General features: G+C 39.0%; 3 protein-coding genes across 19 annotated transcripts in view; 2 read left to right on the plus strand and 1 right to left on the minus strand.

Moving 5' to 3' along the window:
- DHX57 (DExH-box helicase 57) overlaps positions 1–11666 on the minus strand; it is a 55598-nt gene extending 43932 nt beyond the window's left edge. Inside the window, exons 1-2 of one of the 5 annotated variants that reach the window (XM_032881954.1) lie at positions 11610–11666; positions 3494–3714 (exon numbers count right to left, since the gene is read on the minus strand). In XM_032881954.1, coding sequence (XP_032737845.1) covers positions 3494–3708 — 215 coding nt within the window. In that variant the 5' untranslated portion in view covers positions 3709–3714; positions 11610–11666. Of the gene's footprint in view, positions 1–3493; positions 3715–9942; positions 10358–11147; positions 11168–11187; positions 11361–11598 lie in introns of those variants that run through there. The other 4 variants (XM_032881950.1, XM_032881955.1, XM_032881952.1 and 1 more) reach the window with 4 other exon arrangements.
- Positions 11667–11695: 29 nt separating this feature from the next.
- On the plus strand, positions 11696–19022 carry MORN2 (MORN repeat containing 2). The gene is made up of 5 exons (XM_032881958.1): positions 11696–11837; positions 14238–14288; positions 15066–15172; positions 16133–16269; positions 18558–19022. The coding sequence occupies exons 4-5, from the start codon at positions 16133–16135 to the stop codon at positions 18658–18660; spliced, it is 240 nt and encodes a 79-aa protein (XP_032737849.1). The 5' UTR covers positions 11696–11837; positions 14238–14288; positions 15066–15172; the 3' UTR covers positions 18661–19022.
- A 1470-nt stretch (positions 19023–20492) lies between these two features.
- Positions 20493–24977, plus strand: part of ARHGEF33 (Rho guanine nucleotide exchange factor 33) — a 116380-nt gene continuing 111895 nt past the window's right edge. For all 13 annotated transcript variants that reach the window (XM_032881964.1, XM_032881961.1, XM_032881962.1 and 10 more), the window contains exon 1: positions 20493–21342. The gene's annotated coding sequence lies outside the window, so the exon portion shown is untranslated. The remainder of the gene's footprint in view (positions 21343–24977) is intronic.

Here is a 24977-nt window from a genome sequence, read left to right on the forward strand (position 1 = left end):
TATAAACCTTTCCACGTATAAGATAATTTTCTTAGTTAATCTTACTCTGGTGGCCTGCATAACTGCAGTCCCTCAATAAAACAGGAGTCTCCAATAATCCTGAATTCAAATGAATAAACACGATACAAAAATGTCCAGCCCATTCCATTGGTTCAAGAAACTCCTGGCGGCCTTCACATGTGTTCTCCAGCAGTCTTAGGGTCATAACTAGATTACACAGCACCTTTGTGGGAATGAAGAAAGTGTTGCATCTTCTAGGCCTGCTTAGGGGAAGTGATCATTCCTATGGGGCAGAGGGAGAGCTGCAGCAAATGGGTAAAGGAAATAGAAGGGGACAAACTTAGTAATAAGACGAGTATGTTCTGGAGATGTAGTGTACAACACAGTGACCATAGTTAAATATGATGTTTTATATATTTGAATTTGGTGAGGCAGTTCTTAGAAGTTTGCTTGTATGTAAAATTTAAGAAACAAAAACAAATGAACAAAGGAAAACAAAAAGAGACAAGCAGAAAAGCAGACTCTTAAATACATGGAACCAACTGGTGGCCGCCAGCGGGGAGGAGGGAGCCCGGGGATGGGTGAACAGGTGATGGAGATGCAGAGGGCGCTGATCTTCCTGAGCACTAAGTAACATACAGAATTGCCGAACAATTATTCTGTGTGACTGAAACTACTAAAAGACTGTATATTCATTAGACTTGAATAAAGAAAAAATTCACACCAAAAATAAACAAAGAAACCATAATTATGTAAGGCAATGGCTGTGCAACTAAAGAAATAAAGATCACCTATGCTACCCGCACCGCCAAATCCAGAGGACAGCTGTGAGCGCACATCTCTCTTGAGCTCTCACAAGCACTCCTTCACGACAAGTATCCCCTTTATGGATCCCATCCTATCCAACTGGATAATCCCCTTCAGAGCAGCTTTATTTCCTGATTCCAGAAACCAAACTCTCCTAGTTTTCCTCCTACTCCTCTGGCAACTCCCCTATCCCCTTGGACAGATGCTCCTTATCTCTCTCAGCTATAAAGCTTAGAGTAGCCCAGGCCTCAAAGTTCAGACCTCTTCTCTATCTATATAGTCCGACTCATCCGATCTCACAGTTGTAAATTGCAGTCATTTAGAGGACTCATACATTAACTTCTCTAGCTCAGATTTTTTCCCTGAACTCAAGATTTAGATGTAAATTGCCTATAGACAGTACACACAGAATACTGAGTCAGGGCTACTGAGTATAGTTGTGCAGATTGAACACTGTGCAAAGGCTCCTGGTGGGGATAGGAGGAAGATGAGGGAGGATGGGACAGCAAGTGTTCAAATCCAGTCCATGTTAGCTTACAAGCCATGCTTCTGGGGCTATAACTGCCCAAAGAAAGGGGCACCATTTTCTAATACACATAAAGGCATACAATGAATAGTAGCAACTCTGGCAGGAGGGACTGATGTCACACACCTTTGCCTCAAGGCTGGCAATGGCCTCCTATCTTTCTCAAAGCAAAAGCCAAAATCCTTACATAGGACACTAAGGTCCTACACAGCGTTAGCCTCTTGGATCTAACTGCCTGTTACTCTCCTTCTTACCCATCCACTCTGGCCACATGCTTCCCTGCCACTTCTTAAACCTTCCAAGTACACTCCTGGCTGAGGGGCTTTGTACGTGGTGTTCCTGCTGCCTTGAATGTTCTCCTTCTCGTCCCTGCTTAAAGGACATGTTATTAGAGAAGCCTTCCCTGATCACTCTACATAAAACAGCAACCATTTAAAAAATAACAGCAGTTTATTTTGGCATTTTCTACCTCTTTTATCTTCATTTTTCTCCAGGGCACTTTCTGCCTGGCATATTATATATCATTTATGGTCTTTATACCTCAAACTTGCTTCTATGAAGACAAGAACACTCTCTTATTCATTGCTCTAATTCTAGTCCCTAACACAGTGTGGGGTGCATAGTGGGCGCTCAGTACATACTTGCAGCATGAATGGATGCCTAAGGCTATAAGAACCCCCAGTTACAATGTTTATGTTTTCAAAAAGAAGGGAGCTGCATCTAACTCAGAAGTTAGGCTCTTAAGTCAGCAGGTAAAGTGAAAATATACCTTAAAATTCCCCTAGAAATTTCCTAGATTCCTTTTTAAAAAGGGTCAAGTTTGAGAATGATATATTAGCTCTCAGTATGTCCAAAATGATCATTTTTCTTTTAGAACAAAAAAACATTTGTAGACTCGCTGGTTGAATATTAGATGAAGTTCTTGGTTATATTAGGGAGTATGTATAAAAATATGTATTTAAGCCCTAAAATCACATACTCAGTGCATCAAGTGGCTTCAACTACAAAAAGCACCTGGAAACTGAGACTGATGGAGGGAACTGTACTTCTTCCATGTCTTGCTCACTGTGGGGCTCAGATTCATTCAGTGGCAAGTTTAAACTATTTAAATGCTATCTGTTTTTCTTTTTTCTTTTTCTGAGTGCAAATACTTGTATTCATTTAAGTTAAAAGCATGTTTGATGCAGTTAAGCTCTAGCACACACATATATTCCTTTCTAATTAATATTTAGTTGGGAGTTATTTCCACGAGAGAGAGAGAGAGAGTGTGTGCGTGTAGCTTTAAAGAAACCTTTCCATCTCCAAAAATTCCGTGGACAGCTTGCAGACAGTGAGAATTCTCTATCTATGCTATATAACCTGCAGCAATAAAATCTATACTTTTACTAAATATTCATTAGAATTATCAGAATCTATTCATATTTGAAAGGTGAAGACGAAAGAAGCCTGGATATGACTCTCTCACGGGTCATCACACAAAGCACCAGTGAAGCTTTGGCTGATATGTCTGGAAAAGAGATAATTCATCAACTAAAAAGACAGAGAGGACCAACAAGTAGCATTTGGGGACTTTCAAACTACAATGTGTAAGAAATAATCAAAATAATTTTCACCACTTTTGCCATTTCCAATACTTACTTTTCTGGTAACAAGAGTTACAGCAACAGCATTATATTTGATTCACAGTGGCCTGAAAGTTGAAGTTAACCTCAGATTTTGACCTTCCAAAAAAAGCCATTAGGTGGCTTTTTTTGGAAGCCTCTAGAAAAGGTTACAGAGTAGGAGACTGCAAGGTTTTAAAACAAGAGCTACAATTCACTTGACCAGAATTACTTGGCATTTTCCCCCCTTCCTCTTAGCTCTCTGCTGTCCCACAGGTCACGAACTGATACTATTTCTTTTTTTTGTTTGTTTTTTTAATTTTTTAAGATTTTTATTTATTTATTTGACAGACAGATCACAAGTAGGCAGAGAGGCAGGCAGAGAGAGAGAGAGGAGTAAGCAGGCTCCCCACTGAGTAGAGAGCCTGATGCGGGGCTCGAACCCAGGACCCTGGGATCATGACCTGAGCTGAAGGCAGAGGCTCTAACCCACTGAGCCACCCAGGTGCCCTGAACTTATACTATTTCTATACCTTAAATATTAAAAAAGCATAATGACCTGGATGAGCGTCTTGATTCACTGAAGATACAAAAGTCATCGCCATCATCCCAAATTCTACTCGAGGCCTTCCGATTGCCAGTGCTGCCACCACCACTGCCACCGCCGCCCCCATGCGATTTATTGGTGTGACTCCTGCCTCCTCTGGCTCCTCTAGACGACCCTTTTCCACCTCCTTTGCCTGGCTTGCCTTTTCTTCTTACTGAAGAACTCATTTTCGCCTGCAAGAGAGAAATTAATACACACATCATAAAACTAGACAAGTACGACAATCCTTTGTCACAGTTATGGACAGAGCCCATTACAAAGAAATAAGGAAATGCATGTTTTTGAAAAGGGTCAGTCTAGGGGAAGCATAGATAAATTGTTTTAACAAAAGCTTTACAAGCACATCCCTCTGAGGATTAATATTTATTGAGTTTCTCCAACACAGATTTCTTAACCAGGAATATGTATCAGAAATACCTGGAGAAGTTTCAAAACACACATGCTTAATATTAAGCCCCAGTCCTAGATCCCGATTTGGTTAGATTTGGTATACAGTTTAACAAACTCTAGTTGAAAAGAGATGTTCTTCGTGTAGTTAATACGTGATTTGATAAACAAAATTTTAACTTACATATACACTTTCAGAGACACAGACCTTGTTCAGAGATTTTGCCTGGGTAGAATGAAAGTATAGAGCTTTTGCATGCAAATGAAGTTAAGTTGTTAACCAGCTTAAAATAGAATATTATAACTATAAGATGCTTTATGTAAGCCTCATGGAAACTACAAAGCAAAAATCTACAGTATGTATAAAAAAAAGAGAAAGAAATCAAAGCATACCACTAGAGAAAACCATCAACTCACAAAGACAGTAGGAGAGGAAGAAAGGAGCAAAGGATTTATAAAACACCTAAGAAACAAAATGTCAGTATTAAGCCCTCACCTATTAGTAATTACCTTACATGTAAAGAGGTTAATTTCTTTTTTTTTTTTAAAGATTTTATTTATTTATTTGAGAGAGAGAGATCACAAGTAGGCAGAGAGGCAGGCAGAGAGAGAGGAAGGGAAGCAGGCTCCCCACTGAGCAGAGAGCCCGATGTGGGACTCGATCCCAGGACCCTAAGATCATGACCTGAGCCGAAGGCAGCGGCTTAACCCACTGAGCCACCCAGGTGCCCCAAGAGGTTAATTTCTCCAAGCAAAAGACACAAAATGGCCGAAGAGATGAAAAAATAAGACCCAACCATATGCTGCCTACAACACAAGTGCTTTGGCTTTAGGGACACCAACTGAAAGTGAAGGAATGGAAAAAGATATTCCATGCAGATGGAAACCAAAAGAAAGCAGGGACAACTATACTTTTATTGGGCAAAATGCACTTTAAGGCAAAAACTAACAAGGGACAAAGATGGTCATTACATAATGATAAGGGGATTAAATCAAGAGGTTCCAACAATTGTAAATATTTATGTACCCAACATCAGAACACCTAAATATATATAGCAAAACAGATATAGACCAAAAAGAAAGCAAAAATGAAAATGATACATTAAAATTATAAAATATAGCCAAAGCTAGATATTTATTTCATTTCATTTTATTTTTTTAAAGATTTTACTTATTTGTCAGAGAGAGGGAGCACAAGCAGGGGGAGGGGCAGAGGGAGAAGTAGGCTCTCCACTGAACAAAAAGCCTGATATGGGACTCAGTCCCAGGACCCTGAGATCATGACCTAAGCAGAAGGCGACGTTTAACTCACTGAGGCACCCAGGCGTCCCAAAGCTAGCTTTAAGATATTCTCTTAGACTTGCATATTCCTATAAGAAAATAGTTTTAACTCAAGAAGTAATAAGCTACATTAAAAATAAGAAAGTACCTAGGAATAAATTTAACCAAGGAGGTGAAAGATCTGTGCACTGGAAACTAGAAGACATTGATGAAAGAAATCAAAGAAGATACAAATAAATGGAAGGATAGTCTGTGGTTATGGATTGGAAGAATTGATAATTATTAGAATGTCCATACTACCCAAAGTAATCTTCAGATTCAATGCAACCTCTATCAAAATCCCAACGGCATTTTTTGCAGAACTCGAACAAATAATCCTAAAATTTGCACAGAGCCACAAAGACCCTGAATAGCCAAAGCAATCTTGAGAAAGAAGAACTAAGCTGGAGGCATCATAATCCCTGATTTTAAACTATATTACAAAGCTGTGGTAATAAAACAGTATACTATTAGCATAAAAACAGACACACAGATGAATGGAACAGAATAGAGATCCCAGAAACAAACTCACACATATATGGTCAATTAATTCACAATAAAGGGGCCAAGAATAAACAATGAGAAAAGAGGTCAATAAATCGTGTTGGGAAAACTGGACAGCCACATGAAATTAGACTATTATCTTACACCACACACAAAAATGAACTCGAAATGGATTAAAGACTTGAATGTAAGACTTGAAGCCAAACAACTCCTAGATGAAAATATAGGCAGTAAACTCTTTGATATCAGTGCTGGTGTGATTTTTTGACTCTGACTCCAAAATCAAAGGCAACAAAAGCAAAAATGAAAATGTGGGACTACATCAAGCTAAAAAGTTTCTGCAAGCAAAGGGAAACATCAACAAAATGAAAAGGCAACCTACTGAATGGAGAAAATATTTGCAAATCATGTATCTGATAAGAGATTAATATCTAAAATATATAAAGAGCTCATACAATTCAACAGCAAAAAACCCCAAATGATTCAATTAAATAACTGGCAGATGATCTGAATACACATTTTTCCAAAGAGAACATATAGATGGCCAAAAGGTACATGAAAAGATGCTCAACATCACTAATTATCAGGGAAATACAAACCAAAACCACAATGAAATATCACCTCACACCTGTGCGAATGGCTATTATCAAAAAGACAAGAAATAACAAGTGTTATCAAGGATATGGAGAAAAGGGAACCCTTGTGCACTGTTGGTAGGAATGTAAATTGGCATAGCCACTATGGAAAACAGTATGGAGATTCTTCAAAAAATAAAGTAGAGGGCGCCTGAGTGGCTCAGTTGGTTAAGCAACTGCCTTCGGCTCAGGTCACCATCCCGGAGTCCCGGGATCAAGTCCCGCATCGGGATCACGGCTCCACAGGGAGTCTGCTTCTCACTCTGAACTTCTTGCCTCTCATGCTCTCTCTCACTGTCTCTTTCTCAAATAAATAAATAAAATCTTTTAAAAATTTCAAAATAGAACTATCATACAGTTTAATAATTCTATTTCTGGGTGTTTATCCAAAGAAAATGAAAATATTAACTCAAAATCATATACATATGGGTATATACAATGGAATATTATTCAGCCGTAAAAGAGAATGAAATATTGTCATTTGTGACAACAAGGATGGACAATGAGGGCATTTTGTTAAGTGAAATTAGTCAGAGAGAGAAAGACAAATACATACGAGCTCACTCAAATGTGGAAGCCCACAGATAAAAAGAACAGATTGATGGTCACCAGAGGTGGTGGGTAGAGGGTGGGTAAAATGGGTAAAGGGGTCAACAGGTACAAACTTCCAGTTATAAAATAAATACATTATGGAGATATAATGTACAGTATGGGGACTACAGTAAATAATACTCTATTGCATACTTGAAAGCTGCTAAGAGAGTAAATCGTAAAATCCTCATCACAAGAAAAAAAGTTTTTTTTGTAACTATGTAAGGTGGTGGATGCTAATTACTAGACTTACTGTGGTGATAGTTTCACAATATATACAAATGACATCATTATGTTATATAACTGAAACTAATGTTATATGTCAATTATACCTCAGTTTAAAAAATGATCCAACTATATGCTATTTATTTATCATTTTAAATTCAAAGAAACAAATAAATGAAAGAAAACAGATGGTAAAAGATAAATTATGCAAACAGCAACCACAAGAAAGCTGGAGTGACTGTGCTAATATCAGACAAAATAAACTTTAAAACAAAAAAAAATGTTACTAGAAATAAAGAAGGACATTTCATAATGATAAAGGGACTGATCTATCAGGAAGATATAACAATGATAAATATATATGCACCTAATAACAGAGCACCAAAATACATGAGCCAACAACTGATATAACAACAAAGAAGACAAAATTCTTCATGAAGCTTATCTTCCAAAGGGTAAGATACAAATAAATAAACAGATAATGCCAGTTAAATGCTGTACAGGAAAAAAAAAAAAATCCCAAGACTGTTATTTTAAAGAGAGTAGTCAGGTAAGGCTTCTGTGAGATCATGTTTGAGCAGACAACCTGAACAAACTGAGAATGAGCCATGAGATACTTGTGAAAAGAATATTCCGAGGGGAAGGTGCCAGGTCCAGAACATCTTCAATGCACTGAGCTGGACAAACAGTAAAAGAAGTCTGATGGGTCCGTACTGAAGTGAGGAGAGCAGATGAGGTCAGAGAGCAGAGAAGGCCAAGAAAAAGCTGGAGACAGGGGGAGGACTGTGAGGAGAGGCAAGAGAGAAGACGTTGTTACCTCAGGAAAGCGGGCAGGCCACAAAGTTAATGTTGCATTGCCACAGTAAAGATCTGGTTGGGTTTGGTTCTTAAGTTGCAGTTATTGCCAATTTAAGCGAATACTTGACTTTGGAGATTTTATACACAATATTTTTGTTATACATCACAACTTGGCCATCTCCGCTCCAAACAAAAGAATGAATCTTAAAGTGAGCTTATTTCTTTTGGTGATTCATGTATGTACAGAGATTCTGTGATTCCATTTCATACTGTACCATACAGGAACGCTTTGTATAAATGAATTGCTTTTCATTTTAGTATCATTAGTAGTATCATGGTCCCATTACAAGCCTATTAACCTCATAAATGTGTCATTAGTTTTTGAGAAAAAATATGTAAATATGTATTGTCACACGAGAATTTCTCTCCAAAGCAGGGCTTTAAGTATTTTGGAAAAGTTTGACAGCGTATATCACGTGAATTCAGATTACTTCAATGCCAAGAATTATGTTTAGATAAGAAAAAAGAAGCTTGTTTTGATCTCAGATAGAAAAATAGATTGCTTTGGGTTTTATGTAGCTTTAGATTTAATTTATTTGACAGAGAGAGACACAGTGAGAGAGGGAACACAAGCAGGGGGAGTGGGAGAGGAAGAAGCAGGCTTTCCACCAAGCAGGGAGCCTGATGTGGGGCTCAATCCCAAGAACCTGCGATCATGACCTGAGCTGAACGCAGAGGCTTAATGACTGAGCCACCCAGGTGCCCCATAGCTTTAGATTTTAAAAAAGCTAGAATTTAATCTGTTTAACTAAAAGTGACATGGAAAAAAATTTTTTTTGGAAAAATTTTTTAAAATTCTAAATATGATAGGAAATCTCTAATGAGCTGAGGCAAAAGATGGCTAGGACTGACTCACATTTTAAAACAATTATTCTAGGGATGCCTGGGTGGCTCAGTCAGTTAAGCTGCTGCCTTCAACTCAGGTCATGATGCCAGGGTCCTGGGATCAAGTCCTGCATTGGGCTCCTTCCTCAGTAGGCAGCCTGCTTCTCTCTCTGCCTCTGCCTGCCACTCTGCCTGCTTGTGCACTCTCTCTCTCTCTCTCTGACAAATAAATAAACAAAAAATCTTAAAAAAAAACAACAACAACAACAATTACTCTAGCTGCTATGTGAAGAATAAAGAGACTGCGTGGGGGGCGGGGGGGGCAGGGCGCACAGTGAGGAGAAGCCAGGATGCCAACTAGGAAATTACTGCAGTTGTTCAGGCAGAGCAAATACAGAAAAAATACAGTGCGTTGGACTAGGATAGGAGCAGTAGAGTTGAAAAGTGGTCACAGATTCTGAATGTATTTTAAATGTAGATGAATGAGATGAAAAGTATGAGAAAGAAATGTCTACAATTACTGTGAGATTTTTTAGCCTACGTTAACTGGGTAAATAGTGGTGTCATGTGTTCAGAACTGGAATACTGGGGAGGAAAAAATCGGGGAGGGTGTCACAAGTTCATTGGATCTGTTACATTTGAGATGCCAATTAGATACTCACATGGAGACCTTTGAAGGTAGTTGAGCAAACAAGTCTGCATTAAGGGGAAAGGTAAGATTATTTCATTTAAACCTCTAAAAATCTAGTATGGTAAAAATAATTTTCTACATTTTATAAAGGAGGAGACTAGAGCACAGATAATTATATGACATGTCTAATGCCACCTAATGTATAGAAGCAAAGTCTGGAGCCAGGGTTTGAAGCAATCTGTTTGACACCAAAACCAAATGCTTCCTACCGTATCTCCTCCTCCTCACCACACACATGTACCTTGTATCTTTAATTCCTCAATTCAAAGTTTAGTGATAAACAAGACCTCCTTTGATTTGTGCCTGGGTCTTAATATATAAAGGAGAGATCAATGCCACCAAAAGAAAAGTTTAATGTTATTCACCATTTGGCCAGAAAGGAGAGAGGTGCGCCGTGCCACGGCAGGCCAGGTCCACGGGAGGAAGCACCCGTGTCAGTCAGGAGGCACAAAGGAGCCAGGGGAAGGCAAAAGCCACAGCCTTTCTTAGGGTTTCCGCAGGAAAGGCAGGGCAGAGTAAACAGTTTAGGACTGGCCAGTTAAAATAATCCCAGCAGGCTTTGGGGCAGAGGGGCTGTGCCTAGTTGCCTGTGACCTGGCCCTGGGTTGATTTAGGGGGAGGGAGGAATTGGCTTGGGGTGCAAAAATTATGATAATGGAGGTAGGTGGTGGGGGTTGGTCTGCATATGAAAGGTGTGTTCACAGGTCAGGGTGAATTAGCTATCCCTAGGAAGGGCAGCTTCTTCCTGGCCAGGTAGGTCCCTGATGTGTCAAAACAGAATAAAATATGGAAAATAAAAAATGATTAATACACATCTGCAATACAAATTTCAAATCCCTTCATTGCAAGTTTCCTGACTCCAGATCTCTTAGATAAGAATATCATAAGAAGCCCAACTACCTCAAATTCTTCTGTAAAAACAGTGGTACTTATACTCACAAAAACTTAGGGTCATTAAAAGCTTAGCAGGAGACCAAAACAATCAGGCAAACTGAAATTCTGTAAAGTTGTGCATCAGTAATTATCTATTACTTCTAGAATTCAGAAAAAGGTAAAGGATATACAAATCAGATTCAGCTCAAAAAACACCCAGTCCAGGTAAGTTTGTGTAAGTAATATACACTAGGAAAAAAGCAAGAAGATAATGTGCTTTGATTTTTAAAGAGTGGCTAGCCAACCAGACCACGCCCCAGCTAGCTTGCCTAAATAAACGAGCAACAACTTGTCTCACACCAACCCAGAAAATGTCAACTTTACAACCTCATCCGAGATCTGCTCTCAAAATGTTGAAGGAAGACTGCTGGCTGTACCAATACGACTCACCCCAGATGTCTTCAAGGGAATGAGAATCAGGTTGTATGATCTACGCGGATTAAATGTCTCTATTCTATTCCATTTAGCCTGGGAAGAGTCCAACTATTTTTCTTCACCGTGGACACAGGGACCTACGTTTGGCTCGAAGAGGATCCTTTGTTTCATACCCAGAACAGGCCCCCAGGAACAGAATCACCAAACAGGGCGCTGAAAACTGATCACACACCCTCCCTTCCCAGGCAAACCTCTGACTGACCCCATACATCCAGCTCCACGCAGATACCTACACCTGGTACCTTTCTTCCAGCATATACTCAGTTCCAGACGCCGACAAGAGACAGGAAAGGAAACCCGAGCCTCTTCAACGCAACCCTTAACCCCTCTCGTAGCTGAAATCAGCTCCCTCGCCTCCAGCCCGGGTGCGGACAACCCGGGATCCTGCTAGCACAGACTCACCCGCTCCAGCCAGCCTGCCTGGATGCCCCCCGGCCGGATGCTCCTCAGACCCTGACCACCCCCAGAGAAGGAGGCGGCCGCAGGGTCCGCACACTGACAACCAGGGCGGCGCGCGAACCACGCACACACGCACACATCCCTTGTCCGCGGAAGGGGGAGGCCGTGGCGGGTTCGCAGCGCCGCTTCCCGGAGCGGCTGTCAGGAGGAAGCACCCGGGGCCGAAGGGGTCCTGCTGGGGCTTCGGCACCCACCGAGATCTCACCTGGAGCGGCTCCGCGGCGGCCCAGCTGCGGCAGCACAACTCGCTGCTTTCCGATTGGCTCAGCGTCGGCCCCTCGCATATTCGCTTCCGGGTGAGAGGTGCCTTGTAGCCCCGGCGACCGAGTCGCGCTCGGCGCGGAGTTAGCGCTCCTTGCCCTCAATGCCACAGAACTGGCGGCGCAGGAGGAACCGCAGAGTCAAGAAAATATTTGCGACACACCTCTGTCAAGTGAGTGCCCCCCCTCCCAATGCCCTGAGCCGGGAAGGTCACCTCTAAGTAGAACTCGCATTAAGCCAGAGCGTGACCACTGGTAGCGCCTGTGTGGCTGTGACTTATTTCCTGATCGTCTACACCGGGGATGACGTGGGGACACGGAGAACCCCCCACCACCACCACCACCCCTGGCCTGGGAATCAGAACACCTGGCTTCTAGCTGTGTTTCGGCCGTCGATTTGCTGTTGTGACATCTTAGGCAAATGACATCCTCTCCGGATTTCAGTTTCCTCTATGGTGCCAGATGGTCTCCATGTCTTACATTCCCTCTCGCTCTAACATTACAAAGTTTCAAATGTGGAACCATTTAAGAACATTTGAAAACATTTTGGTTTTTTTGTATGATCAACTTATGTGCCGTGCTTAATAAGCATTTAAAGATTGTGTCATTCATTCACTAGACGTTCAGTTCCTACCTACAAGTACTAAGCACCTACAACTCAGTACTATGCTGGACGCTAGAGTGAGAAAAAAAACATTTGACTAATCCCTGATCCTTGACCTAGACGAGCTGGGTATTGAGATTGGAGATTCCAGCACCAAAGCGTTATTTTAACAGGGTTCTAGTACAATAGTAGGGATCAGCCCTGGGCGCTGTGGAGACTCCTAGACAAGTCTGGGGCATAGGGGAGATAAAGGTTTTGCTCAAGTGATAGCTATCTCTTTTTGTGTGTGCCTTTTTCTGGGAAAAATTTGCAACTTTGTATTCCAGTTCACCAATTTACTTTTCAGCTGTATCCATTCTACTATTCAGTCATTACACCAATTAATGTTATTCATCTCCTAGATTGCTAATTGGTTCTTTTTCATAACCACCTATTTCGGTCTCAAGGATACTACACTCTCCCTTTCTCTCTGAGGATGTTACAGTATTTTAAAGCCTTCTACCTATTGTGTTATATTTCCTCAAAAGGGATGAGCCTCCAGTCTTTCTCGATTGACACCTAAATTAATTTTTAAGTAAAAAGGTCAGTTCTCTTGCCCCACCCATAGAGATTCTGATTCAGTAGTATAGGAACTTGCAAGCATCCCAAGTAATTCTGAGGCATGAGCCACACTTTGAGTAATATTCTGGTAGACTCTGTTGTCCCAGAAGTTAGAATTTACTTATCTTCTCTCTATATATGTTTTTCTTTGGTACTGGAAAAAATAATATCTAGTGATGTAGTCCACTAAATGTCCCAGGGCTTTGAGGCATAGATTCCCCTCAATGCTTTCTTTTGACCTGGTCTCCATTCTAATCGCATTCTGTTTAGACGACCTCACCCCTACGTCTCCCTATCATTTACTATCTTTATTTTCTATTCCCTCCTTTTGCCAATTCCTCACTCCAGTTTACCTCTGTGAGGGCATCAATAGGTCATATAGGCTACCCAAGAGAGAGAAAAACATATAACCATACAAAAACTGGCACATGAATGTCCATAGCAACGTTTTCATAACAGCCCAAACTGGAGACAACCCAGCTGTCCACCAATTGATGAATGGTTAAACAAACTGTTATTTCTGTACAGGGGGTTATTATTTGGTGGCAAAAAGCATGGCTACTTGTTACAACATGGATGAACCCCTAAGAACATTATGCTGAGTAAATGAAGCCAATCATAAAGGACTATTTACTGTGTGACTCCTTTATATGAAATGGCCAGAATAGACAAATCCATAGAGACGGAAAGTAGATTAGTGGTTGCCAGGGGCTGGGGCTGGGGCTGGGGCTGGGGTGAGGTGGGTGGGGGTAAAGAAGACATGGGAGTCGAAACCAGGGGAATGAAGACTAACTGCTAACATTATAAAATTAGATTCTGGTGATAGTTGCATACGTCTGAATATGCTAAAAAACCATTGAATTGTATACTTTTAAAGGGTAAGTTTTGTGGTATGTGAATTATATATTTATAAAGCTATTATAATAAACAAATAAATAAAAATAGATTATCTAGACAAAGTTATTCATTTCCCCAGGGCCCTATACTAGAAAATGGGAATGCCAAGTAATCATGATATGCTTGTGATCATATGAAGTGAGTCAGTTTGGTTGGCTCTTTTTTTTTTTTTTTAAGATTTTACCCATTTTATTTATTTGACAGAGAGAGATCACAACTAGACAGAGAGGCAGGTGGGTGGGGGGTGGGGGGGAAGCAGGCTCCCTGCAGAGCAGAGAGCCCGATGCGGGGCTCGATGCGGGGCTCGATCCCAGGACCCTGAGACCATGACCTGAGTCAAAGGCAGAGGCTTTAACCCACTGAGCTAACCAGGTGCCCCAGTTTGGTTGGCTCTTAAAGCACATTTGTTACAAGGTCTTCTCACATAAAAATATTTAAGTTTATCTGACTTTTCTTAAATCTTTTAAAACAGCTGCTGAAGTGTGTAAGATAAACTTTATATTTCCAAATGGAGACAAGTATGGTAAGCATACATTTCAATTACTTTTTCTATCTAGACTAAAATTAAATAGCTTAACAGTAAAAAAATGAGACTGTAAATTTTGTAAAACTAGTATTGGGATATTAACTCCATTAAACAAAATGACACAGAAATACTAATAGATGGACAGATTTTATATTTCTTTATTTATTTTTAAAGATTTTATTTATTTATTTGACAGAGATATAGAGAGAGCACAAGTAGGCAGAGCGGCAGGCAGAGGGAGAGGGAGAAGCAGGCTCTTCACTGAGCAGGGATCCTGATGTGGGGCTCGATTCCAGGACCCTGGGATCAGGACCTGAGCTGAAGGCAGCTGCTTAACCGACTGAGCCACCCAGGCGCTCCCAGATTTTAAATTTAAACTGTAGTGTTAAGTCTAGATAGTATGCCTTGGGAACCCATGTATGGGATCTGTCGGTCTTCCTGTCGGGTGTGTTTTTTAATGGTTACGTGACTTAATGGACACCTGTCTGGCTCAGTCAGAAAAGCATACAACCCTTGATCTTGGGGTCATGAGTTCGAGCCCCATGATGGATGAAGAGATTACTTAAACAAATAAATAAATAAACTTAAAAACAAAAACAAGACCTTCTAAGTCCATGGAGCTCCTTATTTCTGGCCTCATTGGTTTCAATGCTAGGGAGCCAAAGAGACCCATAGGGATGCAGTTGTTATTAGTCTTGAACATAAATACTTTATTACCTAGTCAAACAAGGTTCCCATTCATAATGGATTACAATATATTTCTCTCTTATTTAGATGGTGACTGTATAAGAACATCTTCTGGAATCTTTGAGAGAAATGGAATAGGTATTCATACCACTCCTAATGGGATTGTCTATAAAGGAAGCTGGAAAGATGACAAGGTATTGTTGTTGTAATATTGATAGCAGATAAGTAAGCCTATTGCTTAAATTATTCCTGACATTTCACCATTAATGAAAAACACATGTGAGTAGACTATACAGTAAAAATAACTGATATGAACATAGGAGTGATATTAAAGTCATACAGGGTTTGTCATTTTTTTTTAAGATTTTTTTTTTTTTTTTTTAAATGAGCAGGGAGCCTGATGTGGGACTCAATCCCGGGGCCCGAGCCAAAGGCAGAGGCTTAGCCCACTGAGCCACCCAGGCACCCCTTGTCATTTTTTTTTAAAGTTTTGTTGATTTAAATAATCTCTGCTTGGTGGCTGGGGGCTCAAACTCACCCCCGTCCCAGCTACCCCCCTCCCCAAGATCAAGAGTTACATGCTCCTCTGGCCGAGCCAGCCAGGCCTCCTGTCATCTTTATTATCATCTTTCTCATCTCCTATTCACTGAGTAAACTAAATGCTTTACATAATTTACTCATCTAACCCTCATAGCATCTCACGAGGTAGGTACCACTCATGCTCCTATTTTACAAATGAGAGAAATCAGGCTTAGGTTTCTTGCCCAGTGAGTGATGAAACCAGGTTTGCCTGAATACAAATTTTTCTTCCTAACAACTTCTTTGTACTGTTTCCTGTACTAACTAAACTGGCTATCCTTTAAGATTTTTGATATGTTCAAGATATCTTAAGGACCCTATTATCATCATCCCTGACCTCCTAGGTGTTCAAATGCCCCAGCTCAAGAACATTAGACTTAGCGGGCTTCAGAAAGAGATGCATTTGAAGGACAATAAGAAATGGTGGATGTTGTCTTATCTTTGTGTAAAAAAAGGGTGGTACAGTGATAGATTAAATAATAACTAAGTAGATGATAGACATATATGTACATTTTTAAAATATTCTAGGGAAATTGAATGTTAGTTACTGAGGTCATTTCCTTTGTTACAAACAGATGAATGGTTTTGGAAGACTTGAGCATTTTTCAGGAGCAGTGTATGAAGGACACTTCAAGGACAATATGTTTCATGGATTGGGGACTTATACATTCCCAAATGGGGCAAAGTATACTGGAAACTTCAATGAAAATAGGTAGGCTTAAAATAAAGTCATTGTCATTCTAAAAGGTTCTTTTCAGGTATGTTTGCTTAAATGTTTTATTTAGTCAATGCTATTATATTCTTTTATAATATATTTCATTAAAATATATTTATAATATATTTATTAAGAATTGTTTGATTAGGGGCGCCTGGGTAGCTTAGTTGGTTAAGCATCAGATTCTTAATTTCAGCTCAGGTCATGATCTCAGGGTCATGAGATTGAGCCCTGCATTGAGCTCTGAGCTGGCATGGAGGCTACTTACGATTCTCTCTCTCCCTCTGCCCCTCCTCCACCTCTCTCCCTCCCTCTCTGTTAAAAAGAAAAGAAAAGAAACGAATTGTTGGGTTATTTTTTAGGGAAAATGTTATAAAGAGAGGCTAAGACCATCATGAGCCTCCAAAAGAAAATATTCTTGTTGATAATTGATTAGACTTTTCTTTTATTTCTTCTTACCTCTCCTATTGCTATAGAACTTTTTGCCATCAGCTTGGAAATGGAAAGCTTGTCACAATTATTGAGAAAATTTAGGCCAAAAATTACTTTGACTTGAAATATTCTCATACACTTTTTTCCCCTTAATTTTAGAGAAAGAGACAGGGGCAGGGAGAGAGGGAGAGAGAGAATCTTTTTTTTTTTTTTTAAAGATTTTATTTATTTATTTGAGAGAGATCACAAGTAGATGGAGAGGCAGGCAGAGAGAGAGAGAGAGGGAAGCAGGCTCCCCGCTGAGCAGAGAGCCAGATGTGGGACTTGATCCCATGACCCTGAGATCATGACCTGAGCTGAAGGCAGCAGCTTAACCCGCTGAGCCACTCAGGCGCCCGGGAGAGAGAGAATCTTAAGCAGGTTCCACACCCAGCATGGAGCCCGAAGCCAGGCTTGACCTCACACCCTTGAGGCCATGAGCCAAAATTAAGAGTTGGATGCTTAACCAACTGAGCCACACAGACACCACTATCCTGATAAATTTTTTAAAAAGCAGCCTTGGGGGATAATTTCATAATTGTTTATTGGATTTTGACCTGATATATGTGTGTATTTTTACTAACCTAATTTTTCAAATGTAAGCAAAATTAGTTTTCGAATTGTAGAAATGTACTCACTGTTGTCCTTTCTGGTCTTATGCTTGAAGGAAAAATAAAAATGAGATGAAACAAATGCATACTTTTATATTTATTTATTTATTTATTTTTGTTTATTTTTTTAATTTACTTGACAGACAGATCACAAGTAGGCAGAGAGGCAGGCAGAGAGAGAGGAAGGAAAGCAGGCTCCCTGCTGAGCAGAGAGCCCATTGCGGGGCTCGATCCCAGGACCCTGGGATCAGACCCGCGCCAGAGGCAGAGGCTTTAACCCACTGAGCCACCCAGGCACCCCTATTTATTTATTTTAAAAGATTTTATTTATTTATTTGATAGACAGAGATCACAAGTAAGCAGAGAGGCAGGCAGAGAGAGAAAGAGTGGGAGAAGCCGGCTTCCCGATGAGCAGAGAGCCCAATGCGGGGCTTGATCCCAGGAACCTGGGATCAGACCCGGGCCAAAGGCAGAGGCTTTAACCCACTGAGCCACCCATGCGCCCCAAATGCATACTTTTAAAAGCTTAATCTTTGCACTGAATACCATCCCATGTCATCCAGAGGCTCATGTTCATTTATAAATATCCCTTTATTTCTAGAATTGAAAATGCAACCTAATTTTTAGGAAGTGGTTGATATAAATACATTTTGAGGAGGGCAGAAGAGCGTTCACCTTTTTTGACTCCCAAGTGTGTGCTGATGACACAAATTTTGTCCACTGATGTTAATGAAGGAAAAAAATCCAACCCATGGCATAAGGTCTGTTTGTTTATGTGATACATTTTCACTACTCCCAAGAGTCCAAGAAAACCCCCACATAGCTCACACAGCACCTCACACATAGTTGATGGTCTATAAATATTTGTTGAATAAATGAATGAATTAATATGGACTTTTCATTTTTTAACTGATTGTTTGGTTTTGTGTAAACTTAGTGTGTGTGATCCTAAAATCTTAGACACCAAAATTTGTATAATAACAATGTTTGTTTGGAATAGTAATGGTTTTGGTACACTATAAAAGCAGGATACTGAATTTTATTATTTTATTTTATTTTTAGGATTCTGAATTTTAAATCAAAGTTTGAAAGTGGAAAGATATAATTCTTCAGGTGTAGAGTGTAATATGTTAGACAATCTTATACCTGGACTGTAAATTCTTGGTCTTGGTTAATGAACAAATTTGTTTTTCACTATTGCAGGGTGGAAGGTGAAGGACAATATACTGACATCCAGGGACTAGAATGGTGTGGTAACTTTCATTTCACTGCTGCTCCAGGCCTGAGACTAAAGCTCCACATGTAGTATATTTGGCATTAAAATTTTAATGTGGCAACTGAACTTTTTAGTTATAAGGAAAACTTAGTCACCTAAGTAACTTCATATACTACCTCTCTATCATAATTTTGCCAATAAAACCATCTCTCAATGCCTTTTTGAACTTTATTTTCATCATCTTATAATTACTTTAAATAAATTATATGGGAACGCCTGGGTGGCTCAGTCAGTTGAGTGTCCAGCTCTTGATTTTGGCTCAGGTCATGGTCTCAGGGTCACGAGATCCAGGCCAGCATCTGGTTCTGCTCTAGGTGTGGAGCCTGCTTAAGATTCTCTCTCTCCCTTTGCCTCTCCTCCTGTTCTCATGCATGCAAGCACACACTCTCTCTTTCAAAGAAGGAAGGAAAGAAAGAAATCTTTTTTAAAAAATAAAATAAATTATGTGATTCATTTTAATAAACATAGCAGAACTATTTAAATCTTTTTTTTTTAAAGATTTTATTTATTTATTTGACAGAGACACAGCAAGAGGGGAACACGAGCAGAGGGAGTGGGAGAGGGAGAAGTGGGCTTTCTGCCGAGCAGGGAGCCCGATGTGGGACTTGATCCCAGGACCCCGGGATCATGACCTGAGCCTGAAGGCAGACGCTTAACGACTGAGCCACCTAGGTGCCCCAGAACTATCTAAATCTTGGCAAAGGAAACTTCCAACCCTGTGCCTGAGTTTTGTCTTCTTTAAAAAGCATATCTCTGTGTTAAAAAAAAATAAAAAATAAATTAAAAAATTAAAAAGCATATCTGTGTGTTAAAGGAAGCTATCAAGGAAATGAAAAGAATCTACAGAATGGGAGAAAATATTTACCAATCATTTATCTGATACAGATTTAGATTCCAGAGTACATAAAGAACTCATATTTAAATACATATAAATAAAAATACAACCCAATTAAAAAATGAGCAAAGGATTTGAATAGACATGTCTTTAAAGAAGATATGCAAATATGTAATAAGCAAATGAAATCATTATACTCTTCAGGAAAATGCAAATTAAACCTACAATAAGATAGCACTTCACAATCACTCAGATGGCTATATTAAAAAAGACAGACAATAACAAAGCTTGGCAATGATAGGGAGAAATTGGAAACTGCCAACAGTTCTAGTGGGAATATAAAATGGTACAGCTGCTATTGAACAATTTTTCAAAATGTTAGACATACAGTTACAGTATGACCCAGCAATTCCTAACTATGTCCCCCAAATAAATTGAACTGTATAGGAATGTTCACAGCAGCATTATTCATAACAGCTCAAGATCAGAAACAACCAAAATGTCCATCAGCCGATGAATGGATAAACCAAATGTGGTATATATCCATATAAAGGAATATTTTCAGCCATAAAAAAGGAATGAAATACTGACACATGCTACAACATGAATGAACTTTGAAAATATATTAAGTGAAAGAAGCCAGTCACAAAAGGCCACATATTGTGTGGCCTTTGTGTGAAATATCCAGAATAGGCAAATCCATAGAGATAGGGAGTAGATGAGTGGTTGCCATGGGAGGAAGGAACTGGGAGGCATAGGGTTTTTTTTCAGGGGTGACGGAAATATTCTAGAATTAGTGCTGAAGGTCGCACAATCTCATGAACATTAAAACCATTGACTTGTTCACAAAGGGCAATTTTTGTGCTATGTGAATTATATTACAATTTTTCGAAAAGTAGATATATGTGCCCTCATGTATTCTATGTCAAGGAAGCTTTTTTACTTTTTAGATAATACAATTTAAAAATTACCAGAAGAGTACATAACAGCTACATATTAAAAATTACAATAAAGACCTGAGTGCTGAAACTATTTTTCTGAAAAATGACCAAAAAATTCTATAAACAGTAACTTCCATATCATATTTCTTCATTCAAAATCCTGTGGAAATTTGTATTTCTCAATATGTCATTGCTAAATTTTTAAAAAATTTCTGTTGTACTATTATAAATCTGGGTTGAAATATCTTTTAAAATATAAGTAAAAATGGTATTTTGGTTAGTTTCCCATAACCATAGATTATGTATTTAATTTCAAAATACCCTATTTCTAACTGTTCAAAGATGAATTTTTAAAATTAGACACTTTTGGATTTGTTGGTTAGCACTAATTGGTATGTTTTAGGAGTAAATACTATTTACTGGAATTTATACACATTAAGACAAAGTGAGAGGATGTTTTCAGGAAAGGACATATAATGCAATTTCAAAACTTCTGGAAAATATAGAAAAATACCTGTTTTATGGCAAACTAAATTTTCCCTGATATTTTTCTTTAAAAGTACTTAAAGTAACAAGATAAATACTTTGCTTTAAAAAATCTTTAGCTTTGTATTGATATAGAAATAACTTTTTAATGCTCAAGTTCCCAGTTTTCTAGGATAAAAAACTCATTCCTTTTTAACAGCTTTCTTTTACTCCTTGAAAGTAAATCCAGTTCAGTTGATTAGTTGATGCTAGAATTTGACCTGAAGCTTATATAATCAGAAGAGACACTAGTTTTCCTCATTTAAAAGCCTAGTTAGCATATGACAATCTCGTTTCCGGGGAAGTCAAACCTCTCCTGCTTTTTTTTTTTTTTTATATAACCTTTAAATTAATTTAGAATCCAGATAAGCCTTGATCTGAGGATGATATAACCACAGCAAGCAACATGGGGTAAGTGTGTGCTTTTATGTGCTTTGAAAGGCATTGACAGGGGAAATATTTTCATAAAAGAAGAAATCCCATATATCCTTACTAATTTAGATTCAAACCATGCCGACATTTATTTAAAGAAGTTTAAATATTCATTTAAAGAAAGAACTATTTAAAAGTTATAAAATTTATAAAATATTCATTTATTTTCTTGCTTAATTTTTAAATTATGTCATAATCTGCCTTTGCACGTTGTCAACTAATGAAGTGTTTGGGGACTACAGAGTGTTCGATATTTATGTATTAATTTGAAGTGGAATTAATTTTGAGAGCAATCTTAAAGAAAAGGTGACAGGTTTTTTTATTTACAAGACAGATAAATCCAACATGTATATGCCTCTTTGGGATTAAGAATAAAGAATTAAAAAGATTAAGAATGCCTTTTGTAACACAGAAAAGGGACAGAGGATTCTATCAAAGTTCATTCTGCTATGTACAGAATTATGTGTGTTGATTAATTACACAGGGACATTAGTGAAACAATTCTGAATTTGTGGGGTTTTGGGAGCATGATGAGAAGAATCGGGTTTCACTTGAAAGTTTTCTATTATTTACTTAAGCAAGAATAGCATTCCATTTTAATTAGTATTGGAATCATATGGGTTTTTATCTGCTGAAACTAGTATTCTGAAAATAAAGAAGTATGTCTTTTTATTACCCTCTGTCTTTTTAAATAGCTCCTTTCAATACAAAATTGTATTGCTGGAAATGGTATAGCCATTTCATTGAAGGTACTTCCGAAGGATTTAACACAAATAATCAGAAATTTATACTAGAGAGATTTTTTGACACACCTTTATTCTAAACAGCTTCCCTGAATTTAACTAATATCTACATTTTTTGTTATACCACAGACTCTGAAAATACCATCTAAACCAGTTTGAAACCTCAGAGGCTTTTGAAAGGAAGATGATCATACTATACTATTATTAAATCTTAATACAAATACAATATAAAAGTTAACAGATAAATATCTTGTACAAATTTCATATAATTTGGTTGATTTGATTTGGGACAGAACTGATGAGACTCCTGGTTTCTCTTTATTCCTCCTCCTTCCTTTTCCTCTCTTCTCTGTATATAAGAGAGAATATCAACATAGCAGTAAACTCTAAACAAGAGGCAAGCACAAAGTCTTCCTTTTTTCCCTCCTCTCTGGGGGAAAAAAAAATTGTAAAATCAATCAATGCCAGGTGATTTACAGATGGTCTGAATTTTAATCTATGCCCCCAGGTTAAGAACCTTCTGATTTTGAGTTTAGGGACTGGAGTATGAGTTCCTCAATATTTTTCTCAGGTTTTGAATTTTTATGAAATATAAGAATATTTAATAATTCCTGCTAATCTTCTCTCAGGAACAATGTTGAAAGTACCGATTCTCCCACTGACCATCTCCCAACACACACACACACACACACACACACACACACACACACACACGTTACATGAGAATGAAGCACAGTTTGATCAATATCCATAGTTTGACAATCACATTACTGCTGCTTGTCCCCAGTGACTTGATTAATCATCTGTGCTTCCAAGAGTGCCAAAAATCACCTTGGGAATCGTGGAAGAAAAAATCCTCATTACTTTATTTGTAAGGTGCTTTCCGGTGCCCCAAATAAGATGAACCAAACCATAAATTGCTAAACTTTACAAGGGATACTCTTCTGATTATTTTGTTATCTGCTCCTGCCCTTATTAAGAGCTTAGTAGGTATTAACACCCATTTAAATCGTCCTAAAATAGAAAAATAAAAAAAGAAAGCGGCATGCTCAATTTTTTTCATTTGAGGAAGTCTCTAGAATTTATCTCCTGGGAATGAGGAAGTAGCTTTTTAAGATTTTTTTGGACAAGGGTTACTTATCTCAAAGCTATTGGAGAATACAATGACCTTATATGGGTCTGTGCCAGCTCTTCCCATTTCTCCTCAGGCCATGCTGGCATGATTTTAGTGAGCAATGAAGAGACACATAATAGAAAATTCTTATGCTCTCTAGAAAGCTTCCTCCTCTTGTTAAATTTTCACTGGATTCCTTACAGAGTATGAGGGTGGGTGGGATGGGTAGAGATGGTGCATAAGGGTGGTAAAGGGATAACTGGGGAGAAGTGCAAGAACCTTACGGTGTCAGGTGCCCTGACACCTGCTATTTATTGGCATACCTAGGCAGAGGATGAACCACGGGAAAGAAGGGATGGTTGCATTTCTTTGCTAAGATATTTTTCTTTCATTCTTTTTTTAAGATTTATTTATTTTAGAAGTGAGAGAGAGAGAGAGAGAGAGAGAATACGCAGGAGGGGCAGAAGGAGAGGGAAAGAGAATCTCAAGCAGACTTCTCACTGAGCGCAGAGCTGCACTCGGGGCTGGATCTTATGACCCCAAGATCATGACCTGAGCCGAAACCAAGAGTCAGCTGCTTAACTGACTGTACCCCCAGGAGCCCCACTAAGATACTTTTCACTACTCTTTTCCCATCAGCCGGTTATTCTGTGCACTCCCAGCTGACATCTGAGGATTAAAAAAAGTTAAGGCTCTGCTAAAACTGTAGAGCCGGTAAGTTCACAGCATATTCACTCTCCTTTTAGTTTTGTCAGTTCAAATAAGTGTAATTTAAAAAATTTCTTAAGGGCTATATTCTTCACTTCTGAATCTGAGAATTACAATCCAAATCCTTATCCCGGGCAAAGTATACATTTAGCTCAAGCAATAACCTCTGAGACGTTGCTTCTATCTGTGTCTTCTATCCTTTCCAGTAGTTGCTTCCCTAATTCACACCATCACTACCTTGTCCTTGGGTTGCTGAAAGTGGCCTCTCTGCAGGGGGCTTCCCTTTGCAGGGGCGCCTATAAGAGGCATCTTCTTACTGAAGACATGTGAGCTGGCTCCTCTCTTGTTTAGAACTTTCGGTGTCTTCTTATTCTCCCCTCTGCAGAGCAGGCCCCCAAGAAGATATTCATTCACAGCCTGGGTGTCTGTCCCCAGTCAGTCTAGCTTTTTCCTCCTACTCCACCATTCATGAGCCCTAGAATCCTGGAATCCCTCAGTCCACCTACGCCTTGTGACTTTCTACCTCTGTTCCTTTGATGAGCCTCTTTTTACCATTTCTACATATTGTTCAAACCCCAGTTCAAATCCTATCTTCTCTTTTTTAAAAAAAATTTTTTTTAAAAGATTCCATTTATTTATTTGAGAGGGAGAGCGAGCATGAGTTGGGGAAGGGGCAGAGGGACAAGCAGACTCCCTGCTGAGCTGGGAGCCCGGAGCAGGGTTTGATCCCAGGACCCTGAGATTCTGAGGAGATGAAATCAGACACTTAACCAACTGAGCCACCCAGGTGCCCCTCAAATTCTATCTTCTTCATGAAATTTTCTGTAATCCCCATAACTGGAATTCATCTTTTTTCCTCTGAAAGTTTTAGGAACTTTATATTTTTCTGATTACATTTTTTACAATCCATCACATGCTATAGTTACTCATGTGTCTTCTTGAAGGAGGAAAAATCTCATCTTTATATTTCTCCCAACACCTGGCACAGTACTTTTTATATGGTATGTGCTTAATAAATGATTGTTCAATTGAAATGAACTGTTTTCCCT

The sequence above is a fragment of the Lontra canadensis genome, unplaced genomic scaffold (assembly GCF_010015895.1).
Source record: "Lontra canadensis isolate GAN:19392208 unplaced genomic scaffold, GSC_riverotter_1.0 scaffold78, whole genome shotgun sequence".
Lineage (NCBI taxonomy): Eukaryota > Metazoa > Chordata > Mammalia > Carnivora > Mustelidae > Lontra > Lontra canadensis.